This window comes from Morus notabilis, unplaced genomic scaffold (genome assembly GCF_000414095.1).
Source record: "Morus notabilis unplaced genomic scaffold, ASM41409v2 Scaffold816, whole genome shotgun sequence".
Taxonomy (NCBI): domain Eukaryota; kingdom Viridiplantae; phylum Streptophyta; class Magnoliopsida; order Rosales; family Moraceae; genus Morus; species Morus notabilis.
Window position 1 is genome coordinate 102,676 of NW_010367329.1, and position 22,014 is coordinate 124,689.

Consider the following 22,014-nt stretch of genomic DNA (forward strand, 5'->3'; position numbering starts at 1 on the left):
TAACACCGGTTTTAGGAAGTGTCTATGAAGACACCCTCGAAAATAAGTTGAAGGGACATTTGGCGAATGAGCGGACGAGAGGTTCCGCCGGAGGGGGAGAGGGAAGAGAAGGAAGAGAGAATATATAGAAAGGCTTGTAATAATTCCGTATTAACATAACGTAAGCCATAAGCCTCCTAAATGGTTAAACCATCTCTCTTTTTTCAATTAAAAAAAAAAACATCCTTTAGTTTTCTCTGTTTGAATATTTATCTCTAACTTTCTCTCTATTTATCATACTCATCATAACATATTCCATTTTCTCATTAAACCAAGTGAACACGTGTTGGACGAAGAATATCATCAACACATCACATACCGAAATTTGATACGGACATTTATACGTTACATTTCTCATTGTTAGTGCAAATTCCAGAACCATCTCCTCCATTATTAGCTAACAGAGCTTGATGGATTCTGGACCAGCTTAGGATGAGTAGCAGCATAAATTGAAGAATGTACATCAGGTCTTAAGTGGGAAAGAAGATGCTGAATATCTGGTCTTAGACTTTCTGATGCTCTTCCAAAGAGAGCCAAAACTTCTGTTCGAGGCTTGCTGTTAGGCTGCACAGGCCCTCCCTGACCTTCATAATGAACAACGTGATGGCTGCAAAATACATAAAAAGACGTGCATATGTGAATATCGTAAGGCAACAAAGGAGTAATGTATCACACCAAGTAGGAAAATATATTTGGAGAGAATTAGTACTGACAGGAAGTCGATTAGATCGGTTATTTCGGATGCTTCAGCTGGTGGATTTGATGGCTGCGAGTTCTTCCCGAAGACATCCACCAAGATATTTAACAGCAATGAGATGGTCTGCAAGAAATTCGTCAAAGAATTTTTTTTTTAAAGAATAAAATAGTGTTAGGACTCCTTTTGTTCTAGACAAAAATAAACGTTTGAGCTAAGAGAATCAATAGGAATTCGGAAGAAATAACCAGAATGGCCTGGTTCCTTTGATTGAATGATGATCAAAATATGTACAGGGAAAGCAAAATACAAAACTGGAAATTAAAGATGGAGGTGAATTCGAGGACCCCTCCTAACCTCCACAGACTCAAGTCTTCTCTTAATTCTCGATGCCCTCCATTCTCTAGCCGTAGGCTATTTATTTCAATCCTCTAACTAACTCCCCTTCCCCCTATCTGACCCTTGCACACCTCCCCATAACCCATAACCGTATTCTAACGACGCCCCTTACCCTTACCTTGATCCAGTGTTTAACCAATTTCCCCTCCTGCCCCTGCTCCTTCTTACTCCTCGCATACACAAACCTGAGGGCTCCCAGGTAGCATCCTCCTGCGGTAACCCCCTTCTACTGCACCAATACCTCTTGTACTTGGCGCCCCCCTACAGCCACAGACCGAGAGTCCAAAACTGAAACCGGCTGAACCAGGAGCTCCAACTCATCATTCAATTGTTCCGGCAAGGCCAAACTGCTGTACTGTTGTTCCTTAAAGGCTTTAAGCTGAGATACGTGGAAGACCGGGTGGATTTTGGAGCTCTCTGGCAATTTGAGGTGGTAAGCAACTGGCCCGGCCTTAGCCAGAATGGTAAAAGGTCCATAAAAGTGAGGACTAAGTTTTTCATTGACTTTGCGTGCCAGTGACCTCATGAAATAGGGCCGCAGCTTTAGTAAAACCAGGTCACCAGAGGGGCAAAGTTGACCTCCCTGCGGTGCTGATAAGCAAAATGCTTCATGCGCTGCTGTGCTAAGAGCAAATAATCCTTGAGGGTGTCCATGAGATTGCACTGCTGGATCTGGACATCGACCTCATTGACGACTGTTGAACCTTCGGGAAAACGATACAGGGGGGAGGATCACGACCATACACTACTTGGAAAGGAGAGTACTTAGTTGAAGCATTATATGTAGTATTAAACCAATACTCTGCCCAAGGTAAAAACGACAGCCACTGCCGCGGCTTGTCGCAGGCAAAGCATCGGAGATACGTTTCCAAACACCGATTTGTAACTTCCGTTTGGCCGTCCGATTGGGGATGATAAGCTGTGCTTGGGTGCAGCCTTGTGCCCTGGAGTCTGAACATCTCGCGCCAGAAATGACTCATAAAAATCGAGTCGCGGTCGTTGACAATGGAGCGGGGAAATCCATGTAATCGGACGATCTCGCGAACAAACAAGGTAGCCACCTGGACGGCTGTATATGGGTGCGCCAAGGGACAAAAATGCGCATACTTGGATAGGCGATCGACAACGACTAAAATAGTATCCATCCCTCGTGACTTTGGAAGGCCACCGATAAAATCCATAGAGACATCCTCCCAAATCCGAGCTGGAATAGGCAGTGGTTGTAATAACCCTGCAGGCGACAAAGCTTCGGTTTTCGAGTGTTGGCACGTCTCACACTTGTCCACATAATCCTTTATGGCCTTTTTCATTCCCTTCCAAAACAAAACGGCTGCTATCCGTTTGTATGTCTGCAGGAACCCTGAGTGCCCCCCAACCACCGAGTCATGGAAGTCATGCATCCCCCGTGTGATCCAAGCCGATGATGGGGGCAGGACCACGCGGTCCCGAAAATAGAGCAGCCCTTGGCGAAAGCCAAAGCCCTCCCGCAGGGGCTGGTCTTGCTGCACGGCAGAAATAAGCATGGCACAGTCCGGATCTGTTTGTTGGTCTTTTTTAAGGCCCTCGATGTCAAAATGATGGGGAATAGATAAGGCTGCGAGGGAGACATCTGCTGCAGTTCCACGCCGAGACAAGGCATCTGCGGCCTTGTTTGCTGCACCCCGTTTATATTGAACTTCAAAGTTGTAACCAAGCAACTTGGCAACCAGGCGTAGCTGCTCAGGTGGCAAAACCCGCTAATCCTGGAGAAAACGCAGGCTTTGCTGGTCCGAGCGCACGACAAAGTGTCGCCCCAGGAGGTAGTGTCTCCATTTCTGCACCGCGAGCACAATGGCCAGGAGCTCGTGCTCATACACAGAGGATAGCCGAGATGTGGCGGAAAGCACCTTGCTAAAGTAAGCAAGGGGTCAGCCGTCCTGCATTAAAACGGCGCCAACCCCGGTTCCTGAGGCATCCGTCTCTACCACAAATAATTTGGTGAAGTCCGGCATGGCCAAAACGGGCAGTTTTGTCATCGCTGTCTTCAACTGAAGGAAGGCTGCGTCCGCCTCGTCGGTCCAAAGAAAAGCCCATTTTTTAAGCAGATTGGTGAGAGGGCGGGCAATGGTACCATATCCCCTCACAAAACGCCTATAGTAACCCGTAAGGCCTAAAAATCCACGGAGATCCCTTACATTCTGAGGGGTCGGCCAGGAGACCATGGCCTCGACCTTGGATGGGTCGGCAGACACCCCCTTCGAAGAAATGACATGGTCGAGGTATTCCACTCTCTGCTGGCTGAAGACACTTTTTTTGTAGTTAGCAAATAAGGTTTCCTATTGTAAGACCGTGAGGACCTGCCTTAGGTGGCCACAATGTTCTTCCTATGACCTGCTGTAGACTAGTATATCATAAAAAAAAACTAATACAAATTTTCGGAGAAAATGGCGAAATATTGTGTTCATTAGTGATTGAAATGTGGCCGGCGCATTGGTGAGGCCAAAGGGCATAACGAGGAACTCATAATGCCCCTCATGAGTGCGGAACGCCGTTTTTTCCATGTCGCCTTCCCGCACCCGTATCTGATGGTAACCTGCCTTCAGATCCAATTTGGAAAAAACCGAAGCTCCATGTAGCTCATCCAGTAGCTCGTCGATGATCGGAATCGGGAATTTATCTGGAACCGTGAGCTGATTTAAGGCTCGGTAGTCAACACAAAATCTCCAACTACTGTCTTTTTTCTTAACCAAAAGTGCCAGGCTGGCGAAAGGGCTACTACTAGGCCTGATGATGCCTGAAACCAGCATGTCCGACACCAATTTTTCTATTTCCCCTTTTTGTATCTGCGGGTACTTGTAAGGCCGAATGTTGGGAGGAGTCGCCCCCTCTCGCAGGATTATCCAGTGAACCCTCGCCCGATGCGGTGGCAGCCCTTTTGGGGTATTGAAGACGTGGTGGAAATGCCGGATAAGTCCATCAAATTCCGGAGGCAAGTTGTGCGTTTCCACGACAAGCCCTTCTGCCCCTACAGTGTTTAATTCCAGGAGCACCCCCACCTCTCGTGCTTGACAAAAGCGAGTTAAGGAACGGAAACTTACCGATGAATAGCTGAGGGATGGATCCCCGGTCCACTGTACCCAACTTCCCTCTTGCTGGAATTTCATGGTGAAATTCGCCCAATCTGCCCGAACCTCACCCAGGGTACGTAGCCACGTAATTCCCAAAACTACTTCCGCACTGCCTAATTCAAACGAGAAGAAGTCCTCGATCACCCAGTGTCCCTGCATGTGAATCTGCACCCCACGGCACACCCCTTTTTGTTGAAAATTCATGCCGTTGCCCACCTGAATTTTGTGTCGCACGGATAAATCCGTTAGTAAGGCCAGAGTCCGCACCAGCTCAGCCGAAATGAAACTGTGGGAGGCCCCACTGTCGACCAGCACGACGACTTCCCTGTCGCCGATGGTTCCTCGCAATTTCATGGTCTTTGCGGAGGCAAATCCCCGAAGGGAGTTAAGTGAAAGATCGACGTTACCTTCAGTGGTCTCCACCTGTACGGTTGCTGCTTCCGCCGATTCCTCCCGCAGGTCCTCCCGGTCGGAGTCTTCCCAGGAGCCAAGGACCTGAAGCTATCGGAACTTACAGCGGGGTCCCGGGCTAAACTTTTCATCGCACCGGAAACAAAGCCCCCGTGCCCGTTTCTGTTGTATCTCCTCGTAGGAGAGCCTTCAGAAAGATGAGTCGCCATTAGCCGTCGCACCCACCGCCCCTCTAGGAGCCTCTCGGTGTCGCGGTGCTCGCACCAAAACAAAAAATAGTCGGTCAAAATAAGGAATTTACTATCTAGAGCTTTGTCAAGATCCTTGATTATATTTATAAATTTGTTGTTTAGGTTTTTTCTTTTTTGTTCATTAGTATAACTCCAATTATTATATAATTCATCAGAGTAAAGTTTATCTGTTGTGAACAGAGACATCTTTCTTTGTATCATTTCGAAAAAAGTTTTCAAACTGGGTGGGTACGTAAAATGATAACTTACATGCTGTTCTATATCTCCATGAATCTAGGAACTTTTGCTTGCATTGTATCTTCACCTCCGCCCGAATATCCTATCTCAGGTCGTTGAGGAAAGCGCTTCTGTAAACCTTCTCGGGAATGCCGCTCAGAGTCGCCACTAAAGCCTCGAACCCTCCCGGTACTCCGCCACCGTTCCCCCTTGCCTAAGCGCCATTAATCTCTCGGTGGGGTCTCCTTCCCGCGACAGGCTAAACCGCTGAAGGATGGCTGCCCGCAGCTCCTGCCACTCTTCGAACGGCTCCTGCGAATCAAGCCATTGATACCAGCTAAGGGTTCGACCTTCCATGCATACGGAAGCAGCTAGGATCTTCTCGTCTTCGTCCACGTCGTTGACGGTGAAGTAACGCTCGGCCCTGAAAATCCACCCATGAGGATCCTCCCCATGGAACAATGGAAGTTCCAGCTTCTTTCCCCGGTGTTCCCCTCGATTTCGCACTCTCTCCGGCGACCTGTAGCGGGGGTGTCCCATTCTTCCCCTCGCTAGCTCCCCCCTCGGCGGACTGAACTCGCCTCGTGCTGGCCGCACGGCCTCCCTCCGTGGGGGAGTCTGATCATTCCTTCCCGCCCAGGAGAATTGAACTCGCCCCGTTGCCGCCTGGGTGGTGATTGGTCGATGCGCGCTTGCCTCACCATAAATTCCTCCAGCCTCGCGATTGAGCCCTGGAGCCCGTCGATCTTGGTTCCCATGGAAGCCATCTCACCTTGTACTTCTCCGAGGCGTGCTCCCATCGTCACCACGTCTCCTTAGAGGCGAGGTACTAGGCTCACCATGTCCCCAAAGGATTGCAGAGAGTCCTGGAACCCATTCAATCTCCTTTCCAACAACGTGAAACAATCTGTTTGGTTTGCCATGGATCGGTGCTCTGATACCAAAATTGTTAGGACTCCCTTTGTTCTAGACAAAAATAAACGTTTGAGCTAAGAGAATCAATAGGAATTTGGAAGAAATAACCAGAATGGCCTGGTTCCTTTTGATTGAATGATGATCAAAATACGTACAGGGAAAGCAAAATACAAAACTGGAAATTAAAGATGGAGGTGAATTCGAGGACCCCTCCTAACCTCCACAGACTCAAGTCTTCTCTTAATTCTCAATGCCCTCCATTCTCTAGCCGGCTATTTATTTCTCAATCCTCTAACTAACTCCCCTTCCCCCTATCTGACCCTTGCACACCTCCCCGTAACTCATAACCGTATTCTAACGACGCCCCTTACCCTTGTCTTGATCTAGTGTTAACGAATTTCCCCTCCTGCCCCTGCTCTTTCTTACTCCTTCTCGCATACACAAACCTGAGGGCTGGAGTGCTAACAAATAGTTATATTAGAAAGGAGAAAAATGTACCGAGAGGGCTTTTGTTGGCTGTAATGGTGGTTTCGGAAAAGGAAAATTACCCAAGAAACAATACAGCAAAGTTGGACAAGAATAATTATTAGAAACATAATACACGTGATTGAGTGACATGAAAATAACTGAACCTGAAGCTAATTCTGCATTCTCCACCAATTGTCAAATTAGTTAAAATGTGCAAGAGGTATCTCAATAACCGTTTTTTTTTTTCTTGTTCCTTTTTGCTAGAATTTCAATTTCTCAAAAAAAAAAAAAAAGAAAGAAAGAAGCTCCAGCTGTTTCTACATTAAAAAGTCTATGAATTTGTGAAAAACATTTACAAACAGCCTTGTCTTCTTGGAAGTAAGACGAGAAACATCATTTAAAAAGGTATAACTGGAGATCTGATGCTTTGGAAAAATGCATACTATTGACGGTGGTTTCTCGTCAACAAAAACCGGCCGGGTTACCTCTTGGTTTCCCTTTGGATTACCGGCCTATGTGTTGAATGTGTATGAAAGTTTATTGTTTTTGGATGTGCATAAATAAAGAAGACACGAAATTTTATAGTGGTTCACCCTGTAAAATTAGAGCTACATCCACTGTGGTTGTATATTTCCTTTTTTAGGGAATTACAATTTACACTAATTGCTATCTCTCATTCTCTTCTTTCTCTACTTGGATCTCAACCCCCTCCTCGTAGGGGGTCACCCTTCTTTTATACCGAGCTTTCTTCGCTAGGTGGGTTTTCCTCCAAGGCAGAACACTCAAGTGCTCTCCCTTTTTAGGCCCAGAAGTAGCCCATTAATCAGCACTGTTCACTCAGTCAATTAGTCTTCCATTACGGCTGTGTGTGCCCCTGTAACACTATCATGTTCCCTGTGGGGCGGTTTAAGAGCTTGCAATTAATGCCTACTAACGTCCGCCACCTTTGTACGCAACTTTCCACGTTCTCTGGAGAACGTTCCCCTCGTCGCTAGCGACGCCGCTTAACCCAATCGTCCTTCTTGGTGGTCGATTATGCGGTCGAGGGATCTTTGCGTCTTACGCTCGACGGCACGATCGGTCGACGCCAGAAGGAATCGTCGCCCGGAGTTGAGCTTCGTGCTTGGGCTCTTTAGAGCTGTAGACGTCGAGCGTTGTTGCTTGGTGGGGAGTAGTTAAAGCCACGTATCGCACTATCGCTCGTCTAGGTGTCCGGCACATTTTTTCACACAACAGCTACCCCCCAGGTCGAGGGCTCCTTTTAGGCGATCTCGAGCTTTGGTTCAGCCGTACTTTCGTGCTTCGGGTGTGGGAAACCGGTCCCAAGCCTTCACCCGCAATGATTACCTGGACGCTTCGGATTTCCTTCGGGGGACGCAACCGTCGCGTCGGTCGATTCCCCATGATGACGTAAGGCCTCTTTTTGAAAGGATGAGTGCGAGCCTTTGGATCGCGACTCTTCCGTTTCCCGCCCTCGCTTGTCACCGTCAGATCTGGGCAGGACCCCCTTTCCGTTGGATTTAAAAAGTCTTCATCCGACGGTCAGGGGTTGAGGACTCTCGCCCCTTTAAATACCCTCTTCAAACTACAAAACCATTTTTTTCAAAAACGCAAACAACCCCCGTATCTGCTGAACTGCCCTTTGCTCCGTCAGACTCCTTCTCCATAAAACCTCGATTCGTACTTCTTGCTTCTCAAGGTGTGTTGCGGAGCCGCATTCATCCTGAGATTTTCTCCCCAGAACCCTTTCTTCACCGGTAAGCTTCCTCATCCTTTGTTTGCTTACTTGCGGGGGTTTTTCTTTTGTTTTTCTGATTGATTCACATATATATGGAAATACACAGAAGGTAGTAGTTAGGGATACTTACCCTATTTTACTTTGCCGCATAGGACGGTTCTGTTTCCATCTTACTGTTGTCTGTGTTCTTCTGGTTTCTGGGTTCTGAGGGACTTGAAATTCTATGAGCACTCGCCGTTACCATTCTCATATGAATGGTCGACGTCAAGTCGAGGCGTGTGAGTAGTCGTCGTTTAGAATAGTCACTCTTTTCTTCCTCTCGACGTTAGGATTTTAACTCAGCTCATTGCCTTTTTAATCATCAGAACAATAGCCCAAAATTCCCCAAGTCGAGAAGATCCTTTTGTCGTCCGTCCAGACTCCCCTTCAATGGTGGAGATCTCGTGGTCTTCTTTGTCTTCAGGCGTCGACTCCGTTCTGAGGGACATAGAGGATGTCGAAGCCAGATATGGAGACGTCAAATCCAGATGTGAACCAGGCAACGGCTTCGGCAGTGAATTTGACAGCATAGAACGGATGTTGGACGAGACGGCAGAGCGAATCCCCTTCACGGGAGGCAGTGTAGGCGGGGTGGTTGCATCGGTGGTAGATGCTCCCCTGGCTGCCACAAGTGGTGATCCGGATAGGCCCTTTTTTACTGCCGACGTTGTGACGTCGAGGGTCCGGAACAAAGATATCATCCGGGCTGTAAAAGAGGGATGCATTGACGGGAGGTGGTTCGAATACCTCCTCCCGGACATGCATTTTAGGACCAGCATGCCGCCGACCGGGTACCTCCCGGTTTATACCAGAGCCGTTACGGCGGGGATAACCCTCCCAGTTCATCCTTTTGTAAAGGACTACTGTCATTTTTACGGCATTTCCCCCGCTCAACTGGCGCCGAACTTCTAGTACTGCTTTGCTAGCACATGGATCCTGTGGCATCAACAGTTTGACATGGATCTCCCCCTAGATGAGTTTAGATTTATGTACAGACTTTGCCACGTCGCCAAGTGCGAAGGGTGGTACTTCCTGAGCGGGCACGGGTGATCCCAGCCCAGGTTTGGCAAGCTAATCTTGGGCATCCCCTCGTCGTCACATGGGTGGAAACCCATGTTCTTTATGATACGTGACCCATTCAACTTTCATTCCGACGACCGCCTGCCCCACCGAAGGATGGTGCAGGCGTCGTTTGGGAATATGGGTGAGGTTTTGATTTTCTTTCTATTTACCTTGCCCTGCTTTTTCCGTCCTTTCACTGACATTCCTTTCGTATTACAATCAGTCAGGACCGGCCGAAGTTCTCTGGGAACAGCTTAGCGAGAATCGAGAAGGCCTTTTCGTTCTCGTCCGAAGTTCGCCATATAGATACCCTCCTGACCTAGGCCAATCTTTGAAGAGTCGGGCTAATCCTTGATCTCCCAGATCCCGCCAATTTAGACGCCGTCCGTCAATACTTTCACTTAAGCGACGAAGGTATTCTCTGCTTTCGACGCCGTGGCTTAAGTTTTTTCAACCACTGACTATATCTTTGTCTCGTCATTTTCTGTAGAAATGGCGTCTTTGAGAATCAAACTCCCTGGCAGCCAACAATCCGGGCCGAGCCAGCAACCGCCGTCGAACCAACAACCCCCGCCGAGCCAACAACGCCCGTCAAAGGGAAAGGAGAAAGCTAGCTCTTCTTCCCACGTTCCGAGGAGCAAGAAGACCAAAGGCCATTCGGGGTCGGAGACGGATCTTGTGCGGAAAAAGAAACGCAAGGAAAAAACGCCGGTGGTAGAGACGTGGACGCCGACGGTCTCTATTCCTGACGTCGACATTCCGCTGGCACCGAGAGAGCGCGTACTTATTCCGGGGGTTAAAATCATGCATCCCAAGTTCCAAGTCCCGGACGTATCTGATGCCGAGATTGGGGCGATGCTGATACTTCCCCCTCGCTTCTCCCTCGTCTTTCAGGCTCTCTATGAGTCTTTTCTCGAGCACACTGGGTTGCTGCCGCCCAATCTTCCTTGGTCGGCTGTCAACGAAAACAGATTTCCTTCCAAATCCACGTAAGATTTTGTTGAGAGTTTTCTTTTTTTTTTTACTCGTCGTTCTGCATTTCTGTTTTTCTGACCTTCAACTTTTCAAAGCCTGGTCCTTTCCATCCTTGACCTCGTTAAGATTGAGGAGCGCAATAAGGCGATGGACGAAGTGGAAGCCAAGCTCAACTCCCTTGTTACCGACGCCAAAAAACAGTTAGATGATGCCGTCGAGAAGAAGGACGTGGCCGTGGCCAAGCTGGCGAGTTTGGAAGACGAACTGGCAAAGTTGGAGGCTAAGGTCGAGGATCTCACGAAGCGGGCAGATCTGTCCGATAAAAAGTTATCTGAAGCAGCTGAGGAAGCGAAGAGGCGTTTCGCTGAGGGGAAGAGGGAAGCCGAGGCAGAAGCTGCATTTGCCTTCGATGCCAGGCGCGTTGAGATTATTGAGGAGTTCAAGACTTCTTCAGAGTTTACTGACATCCGCACCATGGATTTTCAATATGCAGGTCAACAAATTGTCGACCTGATCAAGAAGGAGCATCCTGAGTGGGACTTGAGCTTCCTTTATAACTCTCCTCCTCCTGCTGGCGACGACAACGTTTCCCCGCCTGGTGACGGCGATGAATCGGCGACTGGCGGCGAGGCCTGAAATGATTTTTACCTGTCTCTCTTTTGTTTGTAACTTATTGTTGATTTAGACATCTTTTTATTTCATCTATGTATACATTCTCTTTTTTTTTTATAGAGATAACGGAGTTTATTCATACCTTGCTTCGCAATTTGTTGTATTAGAAAATTCCTAGGAAATTTTGCTAAGTGTCCGTCTTTTCTCATTGGAGAATCTGACGTCGAATTTACCTCTTGGGGTCGTCGTCTTAGAAAATTCCTTGAAAATTTTGCTAAGTGTCCGTCTTTCCTCCTTGGAGAATCTGACGTCGAATTTACCCCTTGGGGTCGTCGTCTTAGAAAATTCCTTAGAATTTTGCTAAGAATTCACCTTTCCTCCTTAGAGGGTCTGACGTCGAATTTACCCCTTGAGGTCGTCGTCTTAGAAAATTCCTTAGAATTTTGCTAAGTATTCGCCTTTCCTCCTTGGAGGGTCTGACGTCGAATTTACCCTTTAGGGTCGTCGTGCCATGTTTTTAGTGGTCCGTGAACCTCTGTCCCCCCATGTCTATTTGATATAACCTTGATTTTTTCAAGCCGACATGTTATTAAGGGGTGAATTCCTTTTTTCTGCAAACATATCAATTTATTTAATTCGTAGAGAATGTACAACTGAGATGCGTAAGAATTACATACACTATTGGTAGTACAACTTTAGCTGTTCTGCATTACATGGGTGTTGAATTCTCTTGCCGTCAAAGCTTTCCAAAATGTAGGTGCCAGGACATAGTACTTCCCTTATGCGGTAAGGCCCTTCCCAAGTTGGGCCCAGTGGACTAGTATTTTTGGGTTTTGTACTCCGCGTTACCCTTTTTAACACTAAGTCCTCCGGGACAACCTTTTTTGCCGAATTTTCTTGTTGTAATATCGCGTTGTTCTTTGTTGATAGGCGGCGAGGCATAGTTGGGCGTCGAGCCTTTTTTCTTCCAACAAGTCGAATTCTCCGTTCATGCCTTCTGTGTTGTCGTCGTCGTTATGAACGACGGTTCTGAGAGTTGGCGTTTCGATTTCTACGGGGAGCACTGCATCGACGCCATATGCCATGGAGAAGAGTGTTTCACCCGTAGTAGTTCGGCTCGTCGTTCTGTATGCCCATAAGACCTTGGGAAGTTCCTCGGCCCATTTCCCTTTCAGCTCATCGAGACTCTTTTTAAGGGTATACTTTAATATTTTATTGACCCCCTCGACTTGTCCGTTGGATTGTGGATGGATTGGCGCCGAGAAGTCTTTTCGAATGCCCAGGCTGTCGCAGAATCTGCGCGTTGAGACGTTGTCGAACTGTTTTCCGTTGTCAGATACTATTGAGTGGGGAACCCCGAACCTGCACACGATGTTATCCCACAGGAATTTGGTGCAGGCTGCTTCCGTGGTTGTAGTTAGAGCCTTTGCCTCCGCCCACTTTGTGTAGTAGTCCACTGCGACGATTGCAAATTTAAAGCCTCCGGGCGCAAGATGTAATGGCCCGATCAGGTCAACCCCCCATTTGGCGAAGGGCCATGGACTGAGAATGAAAGTTAAATTTTCTGCGGGTGCTCTAGAAATTGTGGCATACCTTTGGCATTTATCGCAACGTCGGACGTATTGAAAAGCGTTCTTTTTTAGCGTGGGCCAGAAGAATCCTTGCCTCAAAACCTTTAGAGCCAAAGGCCTCGTTCATTTCGCTGATTCGAGTTTAGAATTCGAGTTTTGCTACAGTGAAAAGCTCTCATAAACAGTCACATCTAACATTTTTACTACAGTAAAAAACTCTCATATAAAATCACATCTCAACTCGAATTAAAAACTCGAATCAGCGAACTGAACGGGCCCAAAGACTGCCCCCAGTGTGGTTACCGCAGACTCCTTCATGGATTTCTTGGAGTACCTTCTGGGCTTCGGCATTATCCAGGCACCGCTGTAGAGGTGTTGAGTAGCCTCATCGGTAGAGCAAGCCGTCGTACAACACATACCTAGCAGCTCTATACCTGATCCGTCTGGCTTCATCTTTATTGTGTAGCAGTCGTGCGTCCATTAGGTATTGGATGAGTGGCGTCATCTAATTTTCGCCTGTTTGGACGATTAATGCCTTAACTTTTTCTTTAATAGTTGGCCGCTCCAATTCTTCGATGAGAACGACCCCTAGTGTGTCGGATTCTCTCGAAGATACCAGCTTCACCAGAGCGTCGGCGTTTGCGTTTTCGGTTCGTGGTATCTGAAGTATCACGTAGTTTTTGAATTTAACGAGTTCTTCCTTTACCTTCCTTAAGTACGCTCCCATTTTCTCGTCGCGCGCTTGATATTCTTCTTTTACTTGCCCGACGATTAATTGAGAATCGCTGAAGACGCTGAGCATTTCGATCTTTAGGTGGCTGGCCAATCGTAGTCCTACGATTAGTGCTTTGTATTCCGCCTCATTATTCGACGCTTTGAATTTAAATCGAACCGCCGAGGTAATCTTGTGGCCTTCTGGGCTGATCAACAAGACACCGGCTCCTGACCCGTTTTCGCTCGACGCTCCATCCACGTAGAGCTGTCAGTCTGTAGTCTCGACTCCTTCAGGCGTAGTGGGAGCTGGCCTATGGGAGAACTCGGCTAAGAAATCCGCCAATGCTTGGCCCTTGATCGTAGTTCTTGGCACATATTTTATGTCGAATTGGCTTAGTTCTACCGACCACTTGAGGAATCGACCGGAAGTTTCAGACTTTTGTAGAGCCTGCCTCAACGGGTGGTTTGTAAGAACCCGTATGGTATGAGATTGGAAATAGTACCGAAGCTTTCTTGAAGCCACCATCAAGGCGAGGGCTAAGCGCTCCATTTCGCTGTATCTTGATTCGGCGTCGAGGAGTCTCTTACTCACATAATAGATTGGCAATTCCACCCTTTCTTCCTCCCGTATCAGCACGGAGCTTACCGCGTGTTGGGACACGGAGAGATATAGGCTAAGCTCCTCATCGGGGTTTGGTTTTGACAGAATTGGGGGCCTGCCCAAATGTTCCTTCAATCCCTGGAAGGCCTCTTCACACTGAGGTGTCCACTCAAAACGTTTGCTTCCCTTCAAAGCGTCGAAGAAGGGGATGCATTTGTCTGTTGCTTTTGATATAAATCTGTTCAGGGCGTCGACACATTCTGTCAACCTTTGCACTTCCTTTGACTTGGTTGGGGATCGCATATCTTGCAAGGCTTTAATCTTCTCAGGGTTAGCTTCTATCCCTCAGCTGCTGACCATAAAACCGAAGAATTTTCCTAACCCAACTCCAAAGGCACACTTCTGGGGATTTAGTTTCATGTGGTACTTTCTCAATACACCAAACATTTCATCCAGATGGTCGACGTGCTGTCTGGCTCTAGCGCTTTTTACAAGCATGTCGTCGACGTATACCTCCATGGTTTTGCCGAGCTGTTGAGCAAACATCTTATTCACAAGCCGTTGGTAGGTAGCACCTGCATTTTTCAGGCCGAATGGCATCACCTTGTAGCAGTAGAGGCCCATGTCGGTTATGAAGGACGTGTGCTCCTCGTCGGCTGGATGCATGGGGATCTGGTTGTATCCGGAGTAAACGTCCGTAAAACTCAGCGTCTCATGTCCCGCCGTAGCGTCAACAATCTGGTCTATTCGAGGAAGTGGGAGCCATCCTTTGGGCAGACTTTGTTGAGATCGCTGAAGTCGACGCATGTACTCCAGTTTCCGTTAGGCTTGATTACCAAAACGGGGTTTGAGACCCAACGTGGGTAATGGGCCTCTCTGATGGCCTCATTGTTGATTAGTTTGTCGACCTCTTCCCTCAGCACTTCATATCTCTCGGGGTTCATTGGTCGACGCTTCTGGCGTTTGGGAGATATGAGGGGTCGACGTTTAGGGAGTGACATATAATGTCGACGTCGATCCCTTCCATGTCAACGTGATTCCAAGCGAAGACATCTAAGTTTTTTCTAAGAAAGCCCTCGATCTCAATTTTAAGCGATGGGGCTAAGTCTGAGCCTATTTTCAGCACTTTGGTGGACTCGCCTTCATCAACTTGAATTTCCACCAATTGCTCGATGGGTTGAGACCATGTGACCTCCTCTTGAACCCTGGGGTCTATGTCCTCAACGGGGTTCTGATAAACCACCCTAGCCTCCTGCCTTCCCGGCTGGTCATATCCGCGCAGGGCATCGGAGTATGCGACCATAGCTTTATACTGGTTGCTCTTTATCTCGCCCACACCATTTGGGGTAGGGAACTTGACCTTTTGATGGTAGACGGAAGTTATGGCCCTTAGCGCCTGGAGGGTTGGTCTCCCAATTACGGCGTTGTACTGGGAGCCTCCCTTTATAACCACAAAGTTGGCCATTGTGGTAGCCTATCGGGGTTTCTCTCCGGCGGTAATAGGCAACCGAATGGTCCCCTAGGGGATGACAGAGTCCCCGGTAAAACCATATAGTGGCCTGGAGGTCTTTTCCAATTGTTCCTTTTGGATTCCCATTTTCTCCAAGCAGTCGGAGTATAGGAGGTCCACCGAATTCCCATTGTCTACCAGGATTCGGCACACGGTGTGGTTCCCTATCATGGCTTCCACCACAATGCGTCGTTGTGGGGGAAGTGGATTCCGCTAGCGTCGTCCTCATTAAAGGCTACGTCGGTGTGGCTGTACCTTGGGGTTTTTGCAGTGGAGACGCTCCAGAATCGCTCTTGGTAAACCCCTCTGGCTTCGTGGGCGTAGTCCTTCTGAGACCTCCTTGAATCTCCTCCTATATAGGGGCCGCCGAGGACAGTTCGTATGACGCCGACGGGTTCACGATCCTCTGAACGCTGGTTCTCCTCTCGGCGTTGACCATCACCTTGCCCGCCGTGGCCGTCATGTCGGGGTCTTCGTTCGGCCCTGAACTCTTGTAACCTTCCCTCTCGGATTACTCTCTCGATTTCGTCATTGAGGTCGGCGTAGTCGTTGGTGTGGTGGCCGACATCACCGTGGAACCTACAGAATTTCTTTTGGTTTCTCCGGCTGGGATATCCGTTTTCATTGGTTCTGGTCGGCGCAGCAGGTTTTCTCGGCCGACCTGATTAAAAGCCTTCTCGACTCCTACTGTCAGTTCGTGGTGAGAATCATACCTTTGAAACAGCCGAGGCTTGCGGCTCTCTTCTTGCCTTGGCTTCTGGAGCGCTCGTCGTTGCAGCGGGCTACTTGTCTCCGCTTCCTCCACCTCGACGCTTCTTCGCGTCCTGTTTCGCAGGCGCCGACCCTTGTTCAGTTCCTTTATTCTTGTTGGACCTGTGCTCGGGGTCGTTTGCGTCCGCTTCTTCAGCGTTGATGTATCCCTGCGCTCGCGCCAGAAATTCTCTGTAGCTGGACGGGGGCTTCCGGTTCAGCTCTCTTTTGAAGGGGGTAATTTTCTTCATGCTAGATAAGGCCCCATCAAGGCCTCTCTGTCTGTTATATCCGTCGTAGCGGCGACCGCTTCGCCATATCTCGCGAGCCATTCCCTTAATAGCTCGTTCGGTTTTTGGTATATTGCCGTCAGATTCTGCTTCGGGAGGACGTACTTTTTAACTCCTATGAATTGGAGAGAAAATGCTTCCTTCAACTCATTCCAGCTCGAGATAGAGTTTGGTCTCAGCGTCCGGAACCATCTTCGGGCAGAATCCGTCAAATGGTTTCGAAAGGCTCGGCACATGATCTCATCAGCGTACCCGTGTAAGAGCATGTGCCCTGGGCGTGATGTCGACGAGATCCCCTCGGCCATCATATGGTGGGATCGACGGCGACCTATATTTATCAGGGAGAGGGGGCGCCATTATCTCTTCGGTAAACGGATGGTCATGTGCGCGGCTGGGCGTGATGTCGACGTTTACCACCTCAGCCACTCGCCCCATGTTCTTTTTTAGACCTGCCACGTCCCCGGTCAGTTTTTGCTCCAGACTGGCCATACGTTCCATGATGGAGCGTGCTTCTTCTGTTGAAACGGCCGAGCCAGCTAATCTCGACGCCTCTGCCCTCTGAGCGTTAGGTCTGCCCCTGGCCTAGCCGCCCGCCTGTACTGATCCCGAGTCTCCTAGCGGGTTTCCTCCTGGATTCTGAGGTAATACCTCGGGATTTCCCGGACCCCTCAGTGCTCGGTCCTCGGGAGCTCGGAGTCCGGCGGCCCTTAACCGGCTGCCAGAGGATTGGGAAGGCCGAGGCCTAGGAGGGCCCCGGTGATTCTCACTGTCCCCGGTTTCCTCTTGGATGCGTGGGTGGTCCCCGGGGTTCGGGTTTCCAGGCATGGCAGGTTCCTGCAGCCTCGAGGCGTCTTCTAACGGCGGCATAGAGTTCCTCCCGTCTAAGCGCTCAACCACGGTCATCAGCCCACGTACCAGCTCAGTTAGAGTGGCCAGTTGGGCCTGCATCTGCACAGGATCCGGCCGTTGCGCGTCTGGGGGTGGGACTTCGTCTCCGACCGGGCGTAGATCTCCTTCCATCCCGCTATTCCCTGAATGGATGGCGGTTCCATCCGTCTCTCTTAGAGGCGCGCTTGCTAACTATGTTGTTGGGGGTCGAACGCTTCCGGTCCCTAGTGGAGTCGCCAATTGTTGACGGTGGTTTCTCGTCAACAAAAACTGGCCGGGTTACCTCTTGGTTTCCTTTTGGATTACCGGCCTATGTATTGAATGTGTATGAAAGTTTATTGTTTTTGGATGTGCAAAAATAAAGAAGACACGAAATTTTATAGTGGTTCACCCTGTAAAATTAGAACTTCATCCACTGTGGTTGTATATTTCGTTTTTGAGGGAATTACAATTTACACTAATTGCTATCTCTCATTCTCTTCTTTCTCTGCTTGGATCTCAACCCCCTCCTCGTAGGGGGTCACCCTTCTTTTATACCGAGCTTTCTTCGCTAGGTGGGTTTCCCTCCTAGGCAAAAGCACTCAAGTGCTCTCCCTTTTTAGGCCCAGAAGTAGCCCACTAATCAGCACTGTTCACTCAGCCAATTAGTCTTCCATTACGGCTCTGTGCGCCCCTGTAACACTATCCTGTTCCCTGTGGGGCAGTTTAAAAGCTTGCAATTAATGTCTGCTGACGTCCGCCACCTTTGTACGCAACTTGCCACGTTCTCTGGAGAACGTTTCCCTCGTCGCCAGCGACGCCGCTTAACCCAATCGTCCTTCTTGGTGGTCGATTATGCGGTCGAGGGATCTTTGCGTCTTACGCTCGACGGCACGATCAGTCGACGCCAGAAGGAATCGTCGCCCGGAGTTGAGCTTCGTGCTTGGGCTCTTTAGAGCTGTAGACGTCGAGCGTTGTTGCTTTGTGGGGAGTAGTTAAGGCCACGTGTCGCACTATCGCCCGTCCAGGTGTCCGGCACATTTTCCCACACAACACATACCAACATTACCAAAGGTTTTGTTTCTAATATTGCTATGCCAACGATGAAGCAAAAAAAAGTTATAACCCATTGTTTTTAATAAGAAAACATCGATAAAGTTACCTTTAACTATGCAGATTTGCAATTGTTGCTATAAACAAAAGAATTTGAGTGCAAAAGATGAGGGATTGTTTCACAGGTTATTGGACATTACAAAACAGGAACAAACAAAAGAAAGATAAACGTTTTTTTTTTTTTTTAATTTCTTTTTTATCACACTTGTAGGAAAACTATCTAAAACAACTCTAGATAGTTGGTTATAATCCCACTTAGAATGCATCCACAATGGTTGGAAATAAGTCGGTTTTACCTTGCTGAAAAGTGAATGAGCATTGGCAAGTCTTGGGAGCAATGGACCCATTATGCGGAACACTATTCTCAACATTGCAACTGATTGCACTGGCCTCAGATGTTTGACAATGAGATGGGTCCCTTCTAGCCATTCCTGTGGGAGATTACTGAAGAAAGAATGAAGCAAGGCAACTATGTTGCCTGGAAATACGACATGAATAGAGTTAGTATTCCGGAATACATATGGACAGCAAAAGATCAAGTTCGATACATAAGTAGATAAGATCTATATTCATTATATCGGGCATAAGGGTCAAAAGGGGAGTTCACATAACCCACATGCACTTGTAAAACAGCAAACCAATCTTCATACAGGTCCAACAAGAGCTACATTGATACATGTTACTTGTCTGGACTGAAGCTCGAGACATACACTAGGAGTCTTTTCAAACCAAAGTATTGAAGGCAAAGAATTACAATCTCTGATACCTTAATCATGTATGCAGAAAGGAAATGGTGCCCACCATACTTTTTTTTTTTTAATATCTCAGGAGGTCCAAGCCTCTTAGAGCACTTGGCAACTCCTGAGGGGGATTTAGACCCTCCTATCCGGACCCCCTTGACAAACTATGGGAGGTGGCCCCAAGGGGATTCGAACCCAAGACCTCCCTCTTGTAAGGTGAGGTCTGTGCCCACGATACTACTGTACTCTATGGTCTCAACAGTAGGTCTCCTAAATGTTTCTTCACAACTGACAAAAGTTTTCCCCAGAATACTTCATGGTATGGAAAAATGTATGGCTACAAACTTTGACTGTTAATTTCAATCGAGCCAAGAATATGTCTCCTAAAGGCTAAAGGTTTCTTCAAAATTGACCATGTCCCTCATGGAGCATGCGGCAAAGAGAGATAAAGAACCTACTCATAACTTCAGCTTTCATCCCCTAGAGATATTGTAAAGAACCTAATCATAAGCCGTAACTTCATCAGGTCCATCCCTAGACATATTCTATTGACAAAGGGGCAAAAAGTGAAACCTTTTGGAAAGGAAGATGAGACTAGGCATTTTAAGTTTCCAAATGATTGAGGCTTAACATTTTGTACAAATTAAAATGTGATGACATTTCTAAACAATAGTACTTCAGAAAAGGAAATTGAGGAGGTTTGTTGGTCAAGAGCATACCAATTGCCGTTGAGGTGTTATCTTGAGCAGCCCATGTTGGATCTAGTAAAGCATAACCAACAGCCGAGTCTAGTTCTCCCTGTGACCTTTTCCCATCAGTAAGCCACCAAGTTTCTTTTATTATTCTTGATGCCTCAATATAAAGTTGTATGTGAAAATCCGGAGGTAGCTGAGCCAACAAAAGACCACAAGCTTGGATCATTAAGCAAGATAATTGTTGGCAACTATAACCACTTCTGGATACCATGTTAGAGGTATTCATTCCTGGAACTGAAGGAGTTGATCTACTTGCACCCAAGGAATCTGTGCTTCCGCCAGAAGGTGACGTTGGTAACACTGACCCTTGCGCAACACCATTTGGAGCACCCAGGCCATTGCTGGATTGAATTAGTGTTGCTTGTATATTGACAATGACCTGTACGAGTGATGATACAATCTGGGATGCAGAAACTGGGAGTGAGAGTATCTCAATAACTGCCGTTTCAAGAACCAGTTGAGTATACGTGCCAGGATCCTGAATTTGATAAAAAGCTTTTTGGCTATCAGAAGCATTTGTTTGTCCAGACTGAGATGTTGCTGGATTCTTGCTATGCGTGGCCCGTAACAAACTACTTGAAGCATCGCACACTGATCCTGATTTTGAGTTATTATATAATGGGGGTATAACATTATTTACAAGTCCCAACAAAAGAGTTGCAAAATAGTCGAGAGGTGGGCACATAACAGGATTTGATGAACTAATGTGTTGTGGAAATGACTCGGAAAATGGGATCTGAAACAAAATTTTAAATTGATGAAGTAATTATAAGAAGCAAAACAGGTATTTTCCGTATTATCAAAGGAATGAACAGGAGAATAATGTCTTTACCTTGCTGAGATCAAGAACATTCAGTATTCGGACTATGAGCTTTCCAGGAAGATGGCCATAGAAATATGCAAGTATGTCACGTACAAATGTAAATCTTAGGGGGTGGTAAGCAAGAAACGCTGAATACTTTGCCAGAATTCTTTCAGCTGAATCAATGGCATCGTTTTCAATAAGTCTATAAACTATTAATGGAATAACTGGAAGCAGACGCGCCACAATATCGTCAAAGAATGTGGGATACCTGTAAAATTTAATGCCAGTCTCAGTGACCATTCAGATGCATCATATTCATTAGAGATGCATATAAATCTTACTTATTGTACACGTGCCAGAAAAAACTCAATGGCAATTAATATCAAGTGTATGAAAGCTGCAGAATATTATTGATGAAAGCATAAATCAGGTCGTTAGTGCCTCTTTTTACCATTGAAGAGTACGGTAATTTGTATATGAGCAATAACATCAATAGATCAGACTTGCTATTTTAATAATCATGTAAAGCTTAAGCAGAAAAAGAGTAAATATATTGCTACGTTAGATTGAAATGAATGCAAGACAAATGCAGAGACGAAACAAAAATTATAGGGAAGATAGCAATGAGAATATATATATATATATATATATATGTGTGTGTGTGTGTGTGTGTGACTACAGAAGGCAAGATTATCACATATTCACGGAGTATTATTTCATAGAGTTGGATATGGTCAAGATGCACATCTTACAGGTTTGATCTCACCATACAGGCCAAATTTTACAATTTCAACTAAGCAAGTTAAAATTTATAAGGTATATCACCTGTCCTTCCATGAAAGGTGATTCCCCAACGCTTTCTGCAAATCCATTCGCTTGAACATTACATTGTAAAGCCAATGCTCTGGAGGTCCTCGATTCATACAGTATAATTTCACTCTTGGCTGAAGTTCTTGCCTATCAAGCAGACTAATCTACAAATTATACCAATTCCATCACTACTGCCGCAGCAAAAACATATATACCTCAGTTTTGACTTTTTGAAGATTAACTAGAACCATGAAATTGTTTCTAGTAGATGATGACAAGGAAAAATCAACATCAAAACTAAAGACCTTGAACGAAAAACACTAAATCCAAGACAACAGTGAACCGATATAATAAAAACAGAGATTGAAATTTCATACCACAATACGCAAAGCATGAGGATCATCATCACGGTCAATAAGAGCCAAAAGCAAAATATCCAATGGAAGCAACTCGTGGGTCCAAATAAAAAATGCTAGGTTTGTAGAAGCTTTCATCAAAAGATCCTGAAAAGGAAAAGATGGAACGACGTCTGATACAATGTAGTAGACAATGAAAACCTAAA

General features: G+C 47.0%; 1 protein-coding gene across 2 annotated transcripts in view; it reads right to left on the reverse strand.

Annotated features, from left to right (window-relative positions):
* Window positions 1–240: 240 nt before the first annotated feature.
* Window positions 241–22,014, reverse strand: part of LOC21387506 (mediator of RNA polymerase II transcription subunit 23) — a 31,242-nt gene continuing 9,468 nt past the window's right edge. For both annotated transcript variants that reach the window (XM_024174932.1, XM_024174931.1), the window contains exons 15-21: window positions 21,830–21,955; window positions 21,468–21,616; window positions 20,670–20,910; window positions 19,802–20,573; window positions 18,639–18,820; window positions 753–859; window positions 241–646 (exon numbers count right to left, since the gene is read on the reverse strand). In XM_024174932.1, the coding sequence (XP_024030700.1) occupies window positions 433–646; window positions 753–859; window positions 18,639–18,820; window positions 19,802–20,573; window positions 20,670–20,910; window positions 21,468–21,616; window positions 21,830–21,955 (1,791 nt within the window). In that variant the 3' untranslated portion in view covers window positions 241–432. The remainder of the gene's footprint in view (window positions 647–752; window positions 860–18,638; window positions 18,821–19,801; window positions 20,574–20,669; window positions 20,911–21,467; window positions 21,617–21,829; window positions 21,956–22,014) is intronic.